Source organism: Perna viridis, chromosome 10 (genome assembly GCF_037379345.1).
Source record: "Perna viridis isolate PV_CMFRI_1.1 ecotype Kerala chromosome 10, ASM3737934v1, whole genome shotgun sequence".
NCBI lineage: Eukaryota > Metazoa > Mollusca > Bivalvia > Mytilida > Mytilidae > Perna > Perna viridis.
This window is the reverse complement of record NC_142454.1, coordinates 36,085,962-36,099,357: the sequence shown is the minus strand read 5'-3', so window position 1 is coordinate 36,099,357 and position 13,396 is coordinate 36,085,962. Positions and strand designations below refer to the sequence as shown.

The 13,396-nt window shown below is 31.8% G+C and overlaps 1 protein-coding gene across 6 annotated transcripts in view; it reads left to right on the top strand.

Annotated features, from left to right (window-relative positions):
• Positions 1-74: 74 nt before the first annotated feature.
• LOC148605614 (cilia- and flagella-associated protein 337-like) overlaps positions 75-13,396 on the top strand; it is a 33,224-nt gene continuing 19,902 nt past the window's right edge. For 4 of the 6 annotated variants that reach the window (XM_088548811.1, XM_088548810.1, XM_088548809.1 and 1 more), the window contains exons 1-3: positions 75-197; positions 1,877-2,381; positions 11,534-11,674. In XM_088548811.1, the coding sequence (XP_088404937.1) occupies positions 160-197; positions 1,877-2,381; positions 11,534-11,674 (684 nt within the window). In that variant the 5' untranslated portion in view covers positions 75-159. Of the gene's footprint in view, positions 198-1,876; positions 2,382-5,664; positions 5,797-9,546; positions 10,208-11,533; positions 11,675-13,396 lie in introns of those variants that run through there. The other 2 variants (XM_088548814.1, XM_088548813.1) reach the window with 2 other exon arrangements.

Sequence of the window (13,396 nt, the reverse complement as noted above, 5' to 3'; positions counted from 1 at the left end):
CAATGATAAAATGTCACCAGTTATAATTAAACGTCACAAATATCGTATTCTGACATCACAATAACTATTATGACGGCATAATCAGAAAAGTTCAACAGCACCGGAACAGACCGAAAAAATGTCAACATCGGAGAAGCAATGATAACTTGAAAGAAAAAAATGTCGAGACAAGAGAGGAGGCGGCGAAGTTCTTTTAAGTAAGTTAATTGTACTAAACTGTAGGCGGTGGATCTAGGGGAGGGAGTCCGGTGGTGTTAGTGGCTGGTCCGGGGAGGGGTCCGGCGCGGTGTCCTTCTTTGTCCGAAAAGTTAATGACTTCTTTCGTGCAAAATTTATCAATAACTGACAATATAGCCAATTGGCAAAATTACCCTTTTCCTGGAACTCCGCTAGAATTCCCCTTTTCAGAACCAAAGGATCTGCACCGGATGCTTGTATGTAAGTACTATACATAATACTTGATAAAATGAAAGTTCTCTAGAAAGCAAAGGACGCTTACCCTACCGATGCATCTGGTTCATGCTCCCAGTTTTTAGTGGAGCTTGGGTTGCTCATTTGCCTTCATTGTTTGTTTTCTTTATTTAATGAATTTGTTATTTAGATTATTTCACTGTCTAGTTGTAATTAATGTCATTTTCTTCTGATTACCAGTATTCCGTCCAACTAATTTCCCTTCATTCAAGACGGGTAAATTTTCAGGCCTACTGTTCACAAAATTGTTCATGTCCCGATGACCTACGCTACCATGAAAATATGTCTATGTGGTTATGAATGTCAGATGATGCAAATACCACTATATGAGTATGCAACTTGGAAAACAGCTATGATAATCCATTTGTTATTAAAACCGTATTTAGGTTTTAAAACTATTTACAGTTTGGTACTCATTTGGGAAAGCGAAAATAGCTCAGTCCAAGTAGTTTCATTTTTGTCTTCTTTCGTCACAATATACGAGACAGTTGTATACTTAATCACCCCAATTAAGTAAGCATTCCTTTTATACTCCAATTGATATGCAGGAGTTGCTATTCATTCTAAAAAGTCGTCATGCAATTTTCAAGGTATTGGTCCAAGCTAGGTTAATTAAAGTCCCGAATTTATTCTTAAGTGCTATAGTGTTGCATTCATATATAATTATGTTAATGGTGCCTGCGAAATATCGGCAAAAAAAAATACCGATGCGTGAATAATGGTCAAAATACAAATACAAGACCAAAGTGTGAAAACAAGATACATGAACTAGTATCTACATACACAAAGTAGCAAACCAAATAAAAAAAGACTACACATATAAAAACTGAAGATAAGGAAAACAAGACTAACATACCAAACTAAACCAATAGCAATATGAAACGGGAGTAACATCAGGTACTCCGGAAGGGTAAGCATGTCCTGCTCCGTCAGCAGCACCAGTTACAATTATCCATCCTAAAGAAATAAATGAAAAGAAAGTAACTACATATTGTCATGTGAATACTTTATATATAGTTATAATTACTGATTGACAAGAGACGGGTGGTCTTTCAGTGCACATGGGAGCCCACACTCCATCACACATTAATGTCAATGATTTGGGCCATATGCCATCCTGTAAAATCTGTTAACCACAATATCAGCTTGTTGAGCCTTGATCGTTAAAACCAGAATATTAAAATAAGACTGGTTAGAAATTTGGACCAAATCATGCTAGTATTCATTACGCTAAACATTAATTCAATCGGGTTATTCATCCCAAAACTTGGAACAAATTTTTTTATGAATATTGAATAAACCCTATAGAATTTCTTTTAAGAAATTAAACACTATTTATTGATTTATTTAACACAGTTATAACTTTAAATGTTAAACTCAGGAGTATTTGTTTACGTCTGAACAGGAACGAGGCGCCTCTCGCTGATGACCTCCACAGGAAGTTACTACTGAAAAGTCCATGGTCGTCACCTGAGTTGGACCTTAGTTTGTTTTTCTCGCCAGAAGAGGAGTTATTGTTGGAAGCTGTTGTCGACCACCCTCCTGGAGTCATGACGTCGACAAGACCACAAACGGCGACCATGCGGAGAAAGATTCGTCCAAGTTCGGCTGGACCGAATTTACAATCTCATCCATGTTACACGACAAGTTTATTCGATAGCAGTAACAGGCCATCAACAGCTACTTCGTCTGTGAGAGGTCAGGAAAAAAGTGGATTACCAACACGTCCCGTGACGCAAGTCGGGCAACGGAGGCAGTGGCGAGCGCCACAGGAAGATGCTAGGCTTCAGGAGATTCAGAAACAACCGAGAAGGCTCACTCTCGGAGCTGTTGATGGTCTTCAGCCAGACTTGCTGAAAAATAGACCAAGGTCTGGGGTCGGACAAATATCAGACCAACTGAAAAATAAGGTATTGTTAAACACTTCTTGCTTCTTTCTAGTATAACAGTGTATTCTTGATTTGTTGTGGTTTTGTTTACAGGTGAAGAACTAACACGTGCGTGTTGACTTCAAATAAAAACAATCTAATTATATGGTCTCTTTTAATCTCAACTGCGGTCTTAATGTCTTAAAAGAGTAATAAAGATATCAGGAGAGTGATTGTCGGATGTAAATCATTTATTAACAACAAATTAAATCAATATCAACATTCTTTTGAAGTAGTTTATCGTTTCAAAATGGAGGTTTGTTGTAGCAACATGTGAACTTCCGGTGAAAAAGGGGGCGTGTCGAATGTCACCTATGTTGTAGAGAAAGGTGTGAAATTTGTCACTTCGACTATCATTTACAATGGTTTTGTTTTACTTTTTAATGAAATTGAAATACTTTAATTGAATTTAAAACAATTTTAAATTTATCAATAATTCAGGGATTGCTTTTAGATTCAGTTTTGTCTAGAAATGATAAATATAATCTGAAAAATATGGAATTGCTCTATTTAATTTGTATATAGTGTAAAACAAAATTAGGTTTGTACAGAAATGTCATCACCCATTGATTATTAAAAAAAACAACTGCAAATTGCAAAAACATTGACAGTTGTATACCGAGTGTAAACTATAACCTTGATAGAAAAAAAAATTAGTCTCAACTCTCTTAATTCTCTAAATATTCTTATTGAAAATTAAAATTTTAAAAAATGTGATACCGACAAATTTTTTAGATGAATGTACTTCTGGATGAAGAATGCCAATTCCAAATGTGGAATACTTAATGTTTATCAGCATGGTAGCAGTTTCTTACATTTTTATTCTTAAAAAAATGTTTAGGCTTTTTAATATATATTGTGTAAATAAATAGATATTATTTCAAAATTTACACACACAAAAAAAAAAAAAAAACCCTCAATAATCATTGTTCGAGGCTGTGAACAATTGCAAACGGTGGTAATGAGGAGGCTTGGTCAGTATAAGTTTGTTGAATTTGTGGTTTTGAAGTTTTCAGTATACACATCAATTGGAATCTAATGTTTGCTGTTAACCAAATTTTGTGGTTTGTCCTACCAATGAAAACCATGAAAAATTGGTACTCCATGGACAATAGTAATTTCAAAGTAATCCACAACATTTTTAGAGCATAAGGAGGGGGAGAGGACAGCTCTCCTGGACCCTGTTGGATCCACCTATGATATGATTAACTTGTTTGATGTGATTAAGAACTACATAACTAATTTAGAAGTCACTTGGGAAATTAGCACAATGGATAGAAGACTGCTTTAGGCAATCTTATTAAATATTTATACAGATACATTTTTTACCATCATTTATCTCCATCTTGTCTCCCTAAGAGAACCACTGAAAGGCATTCATGTACACATATTTTTCTCAGTCCATTTTTGAAAAGTAAATCTTAATACAGCAAACATGTCTGAGAAAAGATTCGAAAAACATTTAGATGAAATTATGATGACCAACCCTTTTTCAAAGGAAATTTTAAAGTTAAGTGTTGGTTTTAGGGAGATTGCACAACCTTTGAAAATTTCTAAGAAGCAGCAGGATGAAGATAAAAATCTTATGAAAAACTGCAGGGTAAGCTAGGAACATTTTTTACTTCATAATCTTTGAGATAATATTTGTATTTCAATGCTCTTTTTTTAATTATGTGCATGAATTTGTTTCACTTACAACCCTTGAAAGCCACAAATCTTAGTTCAGTATTAACAGAAATCACTCTCTTGTTTTACCAATTTCCTCACCTTATTTGCATGCAGTTTTAAACTCTGTTTGATGGAATTTTGAAAAGAAAAGTTTTGAAAATTTAATCTTTGTAATTTCTTTAGCATTATCTTTAGGTGCAAGGTAAAATTTGGCATTTTAAATAAAAATGGAAAATAGTGAAATTTGTTTTTTTATAGATCGTTTTCTAAAACAATCAGATTTGTTAACTTTCTCGATTTTTTTTTCTATTAATGGTACTGTCAGCTGGAATATAGATGATAGTTGATGATTTTTCAATGGATGATTTTGTAACTTTCTCTTAATACTTTTTTTTTTAATTTATGGGACAAAATCTGTTTGAATATGATACAAATGGTTTGAACCCCAATAATCACTGGAATGTTAAAAGTTTTGAATAATGGAAGATACCAGTAATTGTTTTTTTTTTTGTTTTTTTTTGAAGAACTGTCCAGGTAACATAGCTGAAACCACTAATTTTGGCTTAGCCAGAAAAAAAAATATTTATAAATTCTGATTTGATACAAATATATAATGTAATGGTAAACTAAATGTAATAGTAAACTCTCCATTGACTTCCACATTTATATTTGTTCTTTTAAAATTTTGATAAAAGTAGTAGAAATAGTTACTTTTACCACTTTTTTCTTATAGTTTTGGTTTGAAAAAAAAAATCAAATTATATCAAAAGAATCTTTTGTAAAAATGTACTTGCACTGAATAGTTTTTGAAGACAAAAGTTTGATTTTTCATTGGCCAAAAAACTTCAATACATGAAAAAACAGTAGTTATTTAAAAAAGTATTGGCAAAAAATCTCTCATAAAATAAGGTATTGACTACAAGGTTTGAAGATCATTCATTATTCAAGAAAGAAAAATGTGTAAACCTATAGAAGATCCATCCAAGAAAGATATTTTCTATAGTTTTGTAAAATTAGTTTCCTCTTCAGTGAAAGGTCTAAATCTCTTAAACAATAACTGTACTATATTACATTGTAATCAGGTTTATCGTAAACTGTTAAATCGTTGATGAGTTTTAGATTAACAAACGTTGCATGACAATATCTTATTTCTTCAATCAATACATATATAGCTCAGTGAAGATGAGTTGATTACATTTCATAAATGTCAACTACATTGTGAGTGTTTTTATTTAGAAATATGTGACCATGACTATTGGCTTTATGTGGGGCAAGATTATCTAGTAATGTTATGTTATGCAACTAAATATTTCAGGCAGCTTTCTTCTATTGTCTTAAAAAAGCTCTGGAGTTAAGGTGGATATTTTTATACAAAGGATTAAGAGTATCCCCCCCCAAAAGAAATAGAAAATATATTTGTGTTGCCATCAAAGAACATAATTGTTTGTTGTTTTAAGGAATTTAAACACATATGTTTAATATGTAATAGAAGGAGTAAAAAATGCATGAACATGAACTTAAAAATGAGAGATCAAAGTGAATTATGAAATTAATTATTTATAGGAGTTATATACTGATATTAATAATTGAATAGTGATATATTCATTCTCTGAAAATGGAGACTAAAGTGTCAGTAACATTGGCAGAAGCATTTTATATCACTATTCATCAGGAAAATGAAACAACCGAAAATATGGAGGAATGTTTTGAATTGCAGTGTAATGAGAAGGTAGGGATCTTGGAGCTGTAATAATGAATGTGAATGTACACAAAACAAGTTTTGTCTCGTAGATTGTTCAATTTTAGAATCTTTATAATTTTGCTGTTAAAGGATATATCTGGTTGGGGTCATGCCAATTGGAACTACTAAAAAAAAATAACATTTTTTTTCTGTGTAATGAGTAAGGCTTAGTAGTTCTGATTGGACCTATACCTTGGTTATCTTGGATTAAGTTATATCAATATTTGTCTCTATTGCAAAGCTTTGTGTTTAGTGCCAGTCAAGGCCCTGGTGCCACAAAACTTGAAAAAAAATGATTAATCAGGGAAAATTCTTGATCGCTTGTGACAGACTTTGATTGGTGTTAATACTTATTTTATACTTTTTAATATTTTTCAAGTTGTGTGGCAAGTAGGCCTATTATGGACTATATAAGAGGTTACTTTCATGGTATTCTTAGAATTTTAAGAAAATATTTGTCCACCAAGTATTGTGACAAGAGCTGGGTTCATCCTTTAAAAAAATGTTGGTTTGCTATTGTTGGTAGATTAATTAGTGATTTTTTATCCAAAAAAAAGGCCTAAAAGGACCTTGTTTAAAAGAAATGTGAAAAACAATTGAAACAAAGATGTTTTTTTCTTGGAAATGAATAAAAACTATTTTTGAATTGGTTGGTGTTTTTTAGGTCTTCAATTAACAGCCATAAGCCAAGATTTTTTAAAGATGGTCTACTGCTTATGATGCTAAGAACTCTATTGTTTAGATTGATTTTTAGAACACTATAAAACCCACCTCTACAGCTGGCATAAATACTATTATATCTTTAGTTCTTATACCAATATTCAGTATAAATTCACAATTATTTTTTCTTTCCTAATTTTAAAAGAGGAGAGTAAGTAACAGTTGATGCTTTTTTGTATTTTTTTTTTTGAATTTCTCTATTTGCTAGATGTTTACTAGACATTTTAAGTTGGGAGTTCTACAGTGGGTGCTGTTACTGAGCATTTTAAAATTGTTCATGCGGCAAAGCAGTTTCTGTAATAAGCAAATATTTTCCACGAGGAATGTAGCTCAAAATGATACAGTAGTGAAACCTTTCTAAATGATACCTTGAACAAACCTAAAACCTGTCTAAACAAAACACCTGTTTTAAATGAACCATTCCTCCCTGAATAGGTTAAGTTAGGTTTTACTTTACATGTATTTATTGCTCAGAAATTTTATTTATTTACCCTGATATAATACATATTAAAGTATTAGTTCCATTGCTTATAGCACCCATTGTAAAATCCTGGCTTACATCTGTTTCATGTGCCTGTTCTTGTCTGGAATGGGAGTTGGATTAGGTAAGTTTTAAAAGAGGAGTCACAAATCATAGTTCTAGCAAGCACAGGCCATGAGTACAGTAATGCATTCATGTAGAATTTTGTTCATAGAAATATTTTCTTGATGCACTTTGCACCATTTTAAAATCCCACCATAGAACCAATACTTTTTATCACATATCTCATTTTTAGCTCACCTGGCCATACGCCATTTGAGCTATTGCCATCACTTGGCAGCCGTCGTCATCATTGTTGTCATTGTCAACAGTTTCTTCAAACGTCTCCCTGACGTTCTCTGAAACTACTGAATAGATTTGCATGAAATTTATAATGACTTAGAGTATCCTGCAAAAAATGACTGTTTGGATTTTTGATCTGTTAAAAAACATGGCTGCTGATACAAAAAATAGAACGGGTCGTACAGCAGATTTTTGCATATATCTCCAAAACCGTTAGGTTTAGCCAAATTCTGACAGTAGGTAAAAGTATTCAGCATAATGACATCTATGAGTGGTCAAATTTTGGTGAAAATCTGTTGATTCATGTTGGAGTTATTGCCCTTTTTGGACGTTTTTTGCTGTTTTTGATGTTATTACTTTAAAAAATCTTCTCAAAAACATAGGGGTCGTACAGTAGTTTTTTGCATATATATCCAAAACCATTAGGTTTGGCCAATATCTTTCAATTGCTGAAATATCCTTATTATAAGGCCTACAAAAGTCTTCCAAGGATCAAAGTTGTCAGACGACTCCATATAAGGGTTATTGCCCTTGAGAGGCAAAAAATTTAGTATTTTGCAGTTTTCAGTCAATATCTTGAAAACTATAATAGATAGAATGAAACATTCGATTGATGAAATGATCCTCATGATAAGTCTTACCAAGGCCTTCATGGAGTCAAAATTGTTGGACAACATCTTGTGACAGTTGTTGCCCATGAAAGGCAAAAATTTTACCAGGTGAGCGATTCAGGCTCCTGGGAGCCTCTTGTTTGTTTTATTTTTCTGTGTTATAAATTTTAGAATGATATAGATTTACACCTATGGCAGCAGTAACTCTTCAAAACATAATAGCTTAGCTTCTCATTGACCAATACATACTTCTGTAAAGTGTTACCTTCAAAAGACAGGAGAAATAAATTTGTCATTGATTGTACATGTGCAATTAATACTTTTACTGAATGACATATTGTTATATCAAACTTTTGCAAGTGTTGTAAATTGTCATAAGAAATAATCTGTTATTTCTCACTATACTTGCAAATTCTAGTTACCATTTTACTCTAGGGAGAAAGATATGTACCCAGGTATAAATTGACTTTCTGTTTAACATTTGATTTGTCAATATAATTTTTTATTCTTACTTAAATACTTAACTTTTAAAAAGTAAAAAAGAAATAGTTGTCAACAGTAGAAATGAAATTTAAATAATTTTTGGTGACCATGGTTTCATATTAAGTTCAAGGTCATCAATGTTGTTTACATTGACAACTGCACATAAGATTTTTGTTTCTGTAGGTCATTCCATTTACATGTACTTTATGGTCCTAATAATTTTGCTGAATTAGCAATGAACATCAAGATGCCACAGAATGAAAGTACCTGGAAAGAAACTTAATTACTTATTAAGCAAGATAAAACTCTCCATTTATAGCAAGCCCCAAATAGACTCAGGAACAAATTCTATATTGTTAAAACAAACAATCCTTTCTAAATCATGACGATGTGCTTTCTGATAGAAAATTTTTAATAATAGATAGTTCTTCATTCAGTTCAAACCTTATTTGTTTTCCTTATAGTATATTTTGAAAATTCAGCACACTTACCCCATATTTCCCTATCCATCTGTTCATGTCAGATTCATGGTATGTATCACCGTAGCTGTGTAGAAACCGTTGATTTGAACCATTACAATTTATTATTTCTTTAGCGAGTTTTAATATATTCATTTGCATGTGAACTTACAGCAATTTATTCATTTTACACTTTTAATATAGGATTTATCAAAGTTAATGTTTCAATAATGTTTCCATGATGAAATGTTCATGTTGAGAAATCTGGTTACTTTCACCCATTATTTATAATAATCTTACCTTTAAGCTGTATGTGACTTGTAAATTTCTCGTTCTATATTTCTCACAATGCTTAATTTGATAAAATCATTTTTTGACAAAGGCTTAGTTGAACTAAGAAATATATGTAAAGTCACAAAGATGATGTATGATTCCATAAATTAAAATATGATGCAAATAAACGTACCTGGTGAAATTGATTTTAGAAGTTTATTAGAGTTGTAACTTTTCTGGAGTGTTTGCTCAACCATAGCTTCAAGATATTTACGATTTGAATTATTCGCCTTACATTAAATTTATTCAAAGGGAAATTAATTTATTGATAAAATTGGCTTTTGGGTTTAGAAATCAGATCCCGCAGTCTTGGAAGTTTTATTTGTTTTCAATATTTTTGTTATAATATAGTAACAACTTAGGAAATCTATATTAGCACTTACTCTGATTGCTTTCTAGTGACTTATTTAAATTCTCGGCTTGTGAGAAATAATTTCCAGGCACTGGAAGTATTTTCTATTCTTTTGTGTGCTGATGATAGGAGTTGATTGACTTCTGTTGCTGCTTTAGTTTGTCTTTATTGCTTTGAATTTTAATGCCAAGATTCATCAAGTGGACAGAAAGTTGATTCTATCCTGTGAAATATTTTGATTCAAACTTCTTTGCTTTGTGGTTGTGTTTAAGAAATAATGGCTTCCAAGAAAGATTCAAAAAGTGTCTCAAATCTTTTACTGAGACCACATTCTCACAGGGATTTTAAAGGCAATTCTCGGCCAGATGAGGATTTTAGGAAATTGAGGAGTAGTACTTTCCTTACACATGACGGACCAGGACATACCTGTACATCTCTGAGCAATGTCAGAAGTTTAACTTCTCCGGGACGAAGTGTAATATTTTCACCAAGAGACTTATGGTCAAGGTTTTCTAATGTTCAGTTATTATACAGCACGCATAGAGCTGACCATAAAGTTGACACTTCACTGGAATCTGTTGATTTAACGGAACACAAAATTTATGGGGATACTACTGAGGTAAAGAGTTATTTCCTTTTTACCAATGACAACAATTTAACTGACATTTATGAAAAAAAAATAATTTTTTTCTTCTGTTAAAGTAAAATGATTTTAAAGGAACAAAATTTTAAAATAAATTTCTTGCTATTCTGGTCATCATCATGAACTCGTGGATTGCTATGGTTTGTCCATCTGCACCATGAAAACTTATTTATTCAACGGATCATAGTTTTCCTTTCCTCATTTGTCTACCCTGGACTTGACTTTTTATGAGCAACTCGGTGTTTCTAGAAAAGCAGAGGACGCTTACCCTACTGGTGCACCTGGTCCATGCTCCCAGTTTTTAGTGGAGTCCGAGTTGCGCATTTGCTTTTGTTACTTTGTATGTATGATTTTAGTTACTTTATGTTCTTTGTTGTGTATATCTGTTTTCCATGTCTGGTCTTGTCCCTGGATTACATTCTTTTGATTACCGCTATAACCTTGGTTCCCTTGATTACTCTCTCAAATAAGTTAAGTTTATGTAATAAATACAAATGGTCTGCTTTTCTTGTATGATTGAGTAATCACTCCAAAAAGTTAACTTTTCAAAAGCAAATTTTTCTTTGGTCTAGTAAGTAGCCTATATTTGACTTTATATATTTTACTGCACAGCTTACTTTTCTGAATAAAGCTATAATTGTTAAGTAAATAGTTTTATCCCAAAATCAAATACAATTTAAGGGGTTAATAAAATAATGAAATGGATATTCAGTATTTAAACAGTGCTGTTTGTGTTCAATCAGTACAGATCATATATTGTTCAAATCTAAGTACAGATGTTCTGTAAGATTAGCAATAAAACTGAAGCAGTGTTTGGTAACCCTTGATTGAAAGTACACGGAATTCTAAAAACAGTCACTCTTACACAATCAATAAAAAATTCTTATGTTAATAATTTATTTCAGGGGACATAACTCTTGATGTGTTTAATGTGTTGTTCATTAGGTTTACCTTATACATGTAATTAACAGTGGTACCTAAATTTTGGCATGAAGAACTTGCAGTGTAAAGCACAAATTAATAATTTCAGAGCTTGTTTTAGGTTTTTTTACCATTTGTTTTATAAAACAATCTCTTGGATAAGAACTTCAAACCCTCAGTTTTTCCTCAGATCTTAAATTTCAAGTAATCTGAATGGTTGAAATTTGAGTTTAGGAATGATAAATTGGCATTGATTGCTTATTTGCCTTAAGCGATATCCTATAAAGTATCCCTGCTGTTTTAAAACAAAAATGATGAAAGAAGTTTTGCATTGGTTTCCCCATATGTATCATATTTTATATAAAAATGTATCTATTTTAGATTGAAGAGCAGATTGATCTGAACACATTAGAGGAATTGAAGAAGGCATTTCTTCGAGCTGACAGGGATGAGTCAGGTCAACTCGATTTGGAGGAATTTAAAGCTTTACTCAAAGCCAGACTCAATTTAAGAGTTACAAAGGTAATAACAATGTCAGATTGTTGAAGGATGTCCACTTGACATAGGGCGAGGAACAAATAAAGGAAGGGGCAATAAAGGGAATTTCCAGCCAAAAAAGTTGTCAAAAATTCTTCGAAATTGCATATACATTGTAATTGAAAAAAAAAAAGAATATGCGTTGACGAAAAAGATGAAATAGTATGACAAGGTTTCTTTCATAATAACATCCAGATGTTATGAGTTTTCAAGGAATTAAAAGTTTTAAAGATTTTTGCTCTTATTTACTGGCAAAAAAAAGCATATTAAGAAATGGGAGAATACATTAAGAAAAGAAATATTATGGGTTTTATCAGTTTAGATATTCCATCTAAGTATAAATATTTTTGGGTGTGCTTATATTTAGCAAATAAGACAAACTGTCCAAATATCAGACCTACAAAACAAAATGATGAACTGACTACGATTTGTCATTTTTTGTCCATTGGCACCATGGTTGTTTTTTTTGGGTTTTTTTTACAGAAAAAAGCAATTAATAGTGTGAATTTGCCAAACACATAAGAAGGTATTATGGTTGCAAATTATAAGGATATTGCTTGAAAATTTGTAGTTTTTTTCTTAAGACCTCATCCATGTACCTCTACTGACATTACTGAAAATTTACTAGTCACAGGTTTTAGAATTGTGCTTTTTCATGTCCAGCAGCAGTTCTTGTACTTAAAAAAGTTCATAATTGGTATTAGATTGAATAGTATATACATTGCATGAATTACGAATTTGTAGGAGCTTAGATATTTACATAATTTTTTGTTCTCTTATTGAATGATTTCTGCTTAAAGAAATAAACTCAGTGCAGAATATGTTAAACCTTGGCATTTACAGCCAGAGAAAAAAGTTACATGTAAAACAATAAGTATTTCCTTTTTATGGTCAGTTCTTCCATTTCTGTTTTTGATATGAAATGCCACAGTAGAGTAATCAAATAATCAGTCATTCAGATTTTTAAGGAATCTCTTAAATCTTCCACCAACAAAGGTCAGATATAAAAAGACAAGAAATAAAGACCTTTATTTCATTTCCTTATAACTGACATTTTTTCTAGTGTATTTATTTGCCCTTAGCTCACAATTACATAAATTTTCTACCCTGAACAATAGAAGCCATGTAAATATAATTTGTATTGGATATTGTTATTTTAATAAGATTAGTATAATGTTAAGTTAATGTTAAAGAATGTGTTACGCAAGTATTAAGACGCAAGTAATAAGCCATGGGTTTTATATAATCCTTATAGAATCAAGAATGTGGACTTAGAAAAATTGTGTCTTTAAGGATTTTACAATAAAATAAGGAGGGTGACACAAATGTCACATCTGCATGTTGCAAATGTTTCCACCGGGGTCTTGTATGCATTTTCCCCCACATCTATTTCTTCCTACCTGACTAAACCTTGAGTGAATTGGTGATTTGTGATTAAATTAAGATTTTTTTCCGCAAACCAAAATTAAGTAATTACTTAAATTTACACTTGCTATATCTTAGTTACTTGGGTTATTTCTGAACTTAACTTATAATACATATAGAATTCCACAAGCAAATATTAGCAAGGGAAGGAATTTCTACTTGTAAAATTGATTTTTATCTTTCATTTAGAAAGTATCCCCCCCTTAAATTTTATCACTGTCAAGTCCAGCTATGTCACCTCTGATGTATTTTGAACCTTTGTAAAGCAAACTCCAGTTCAGT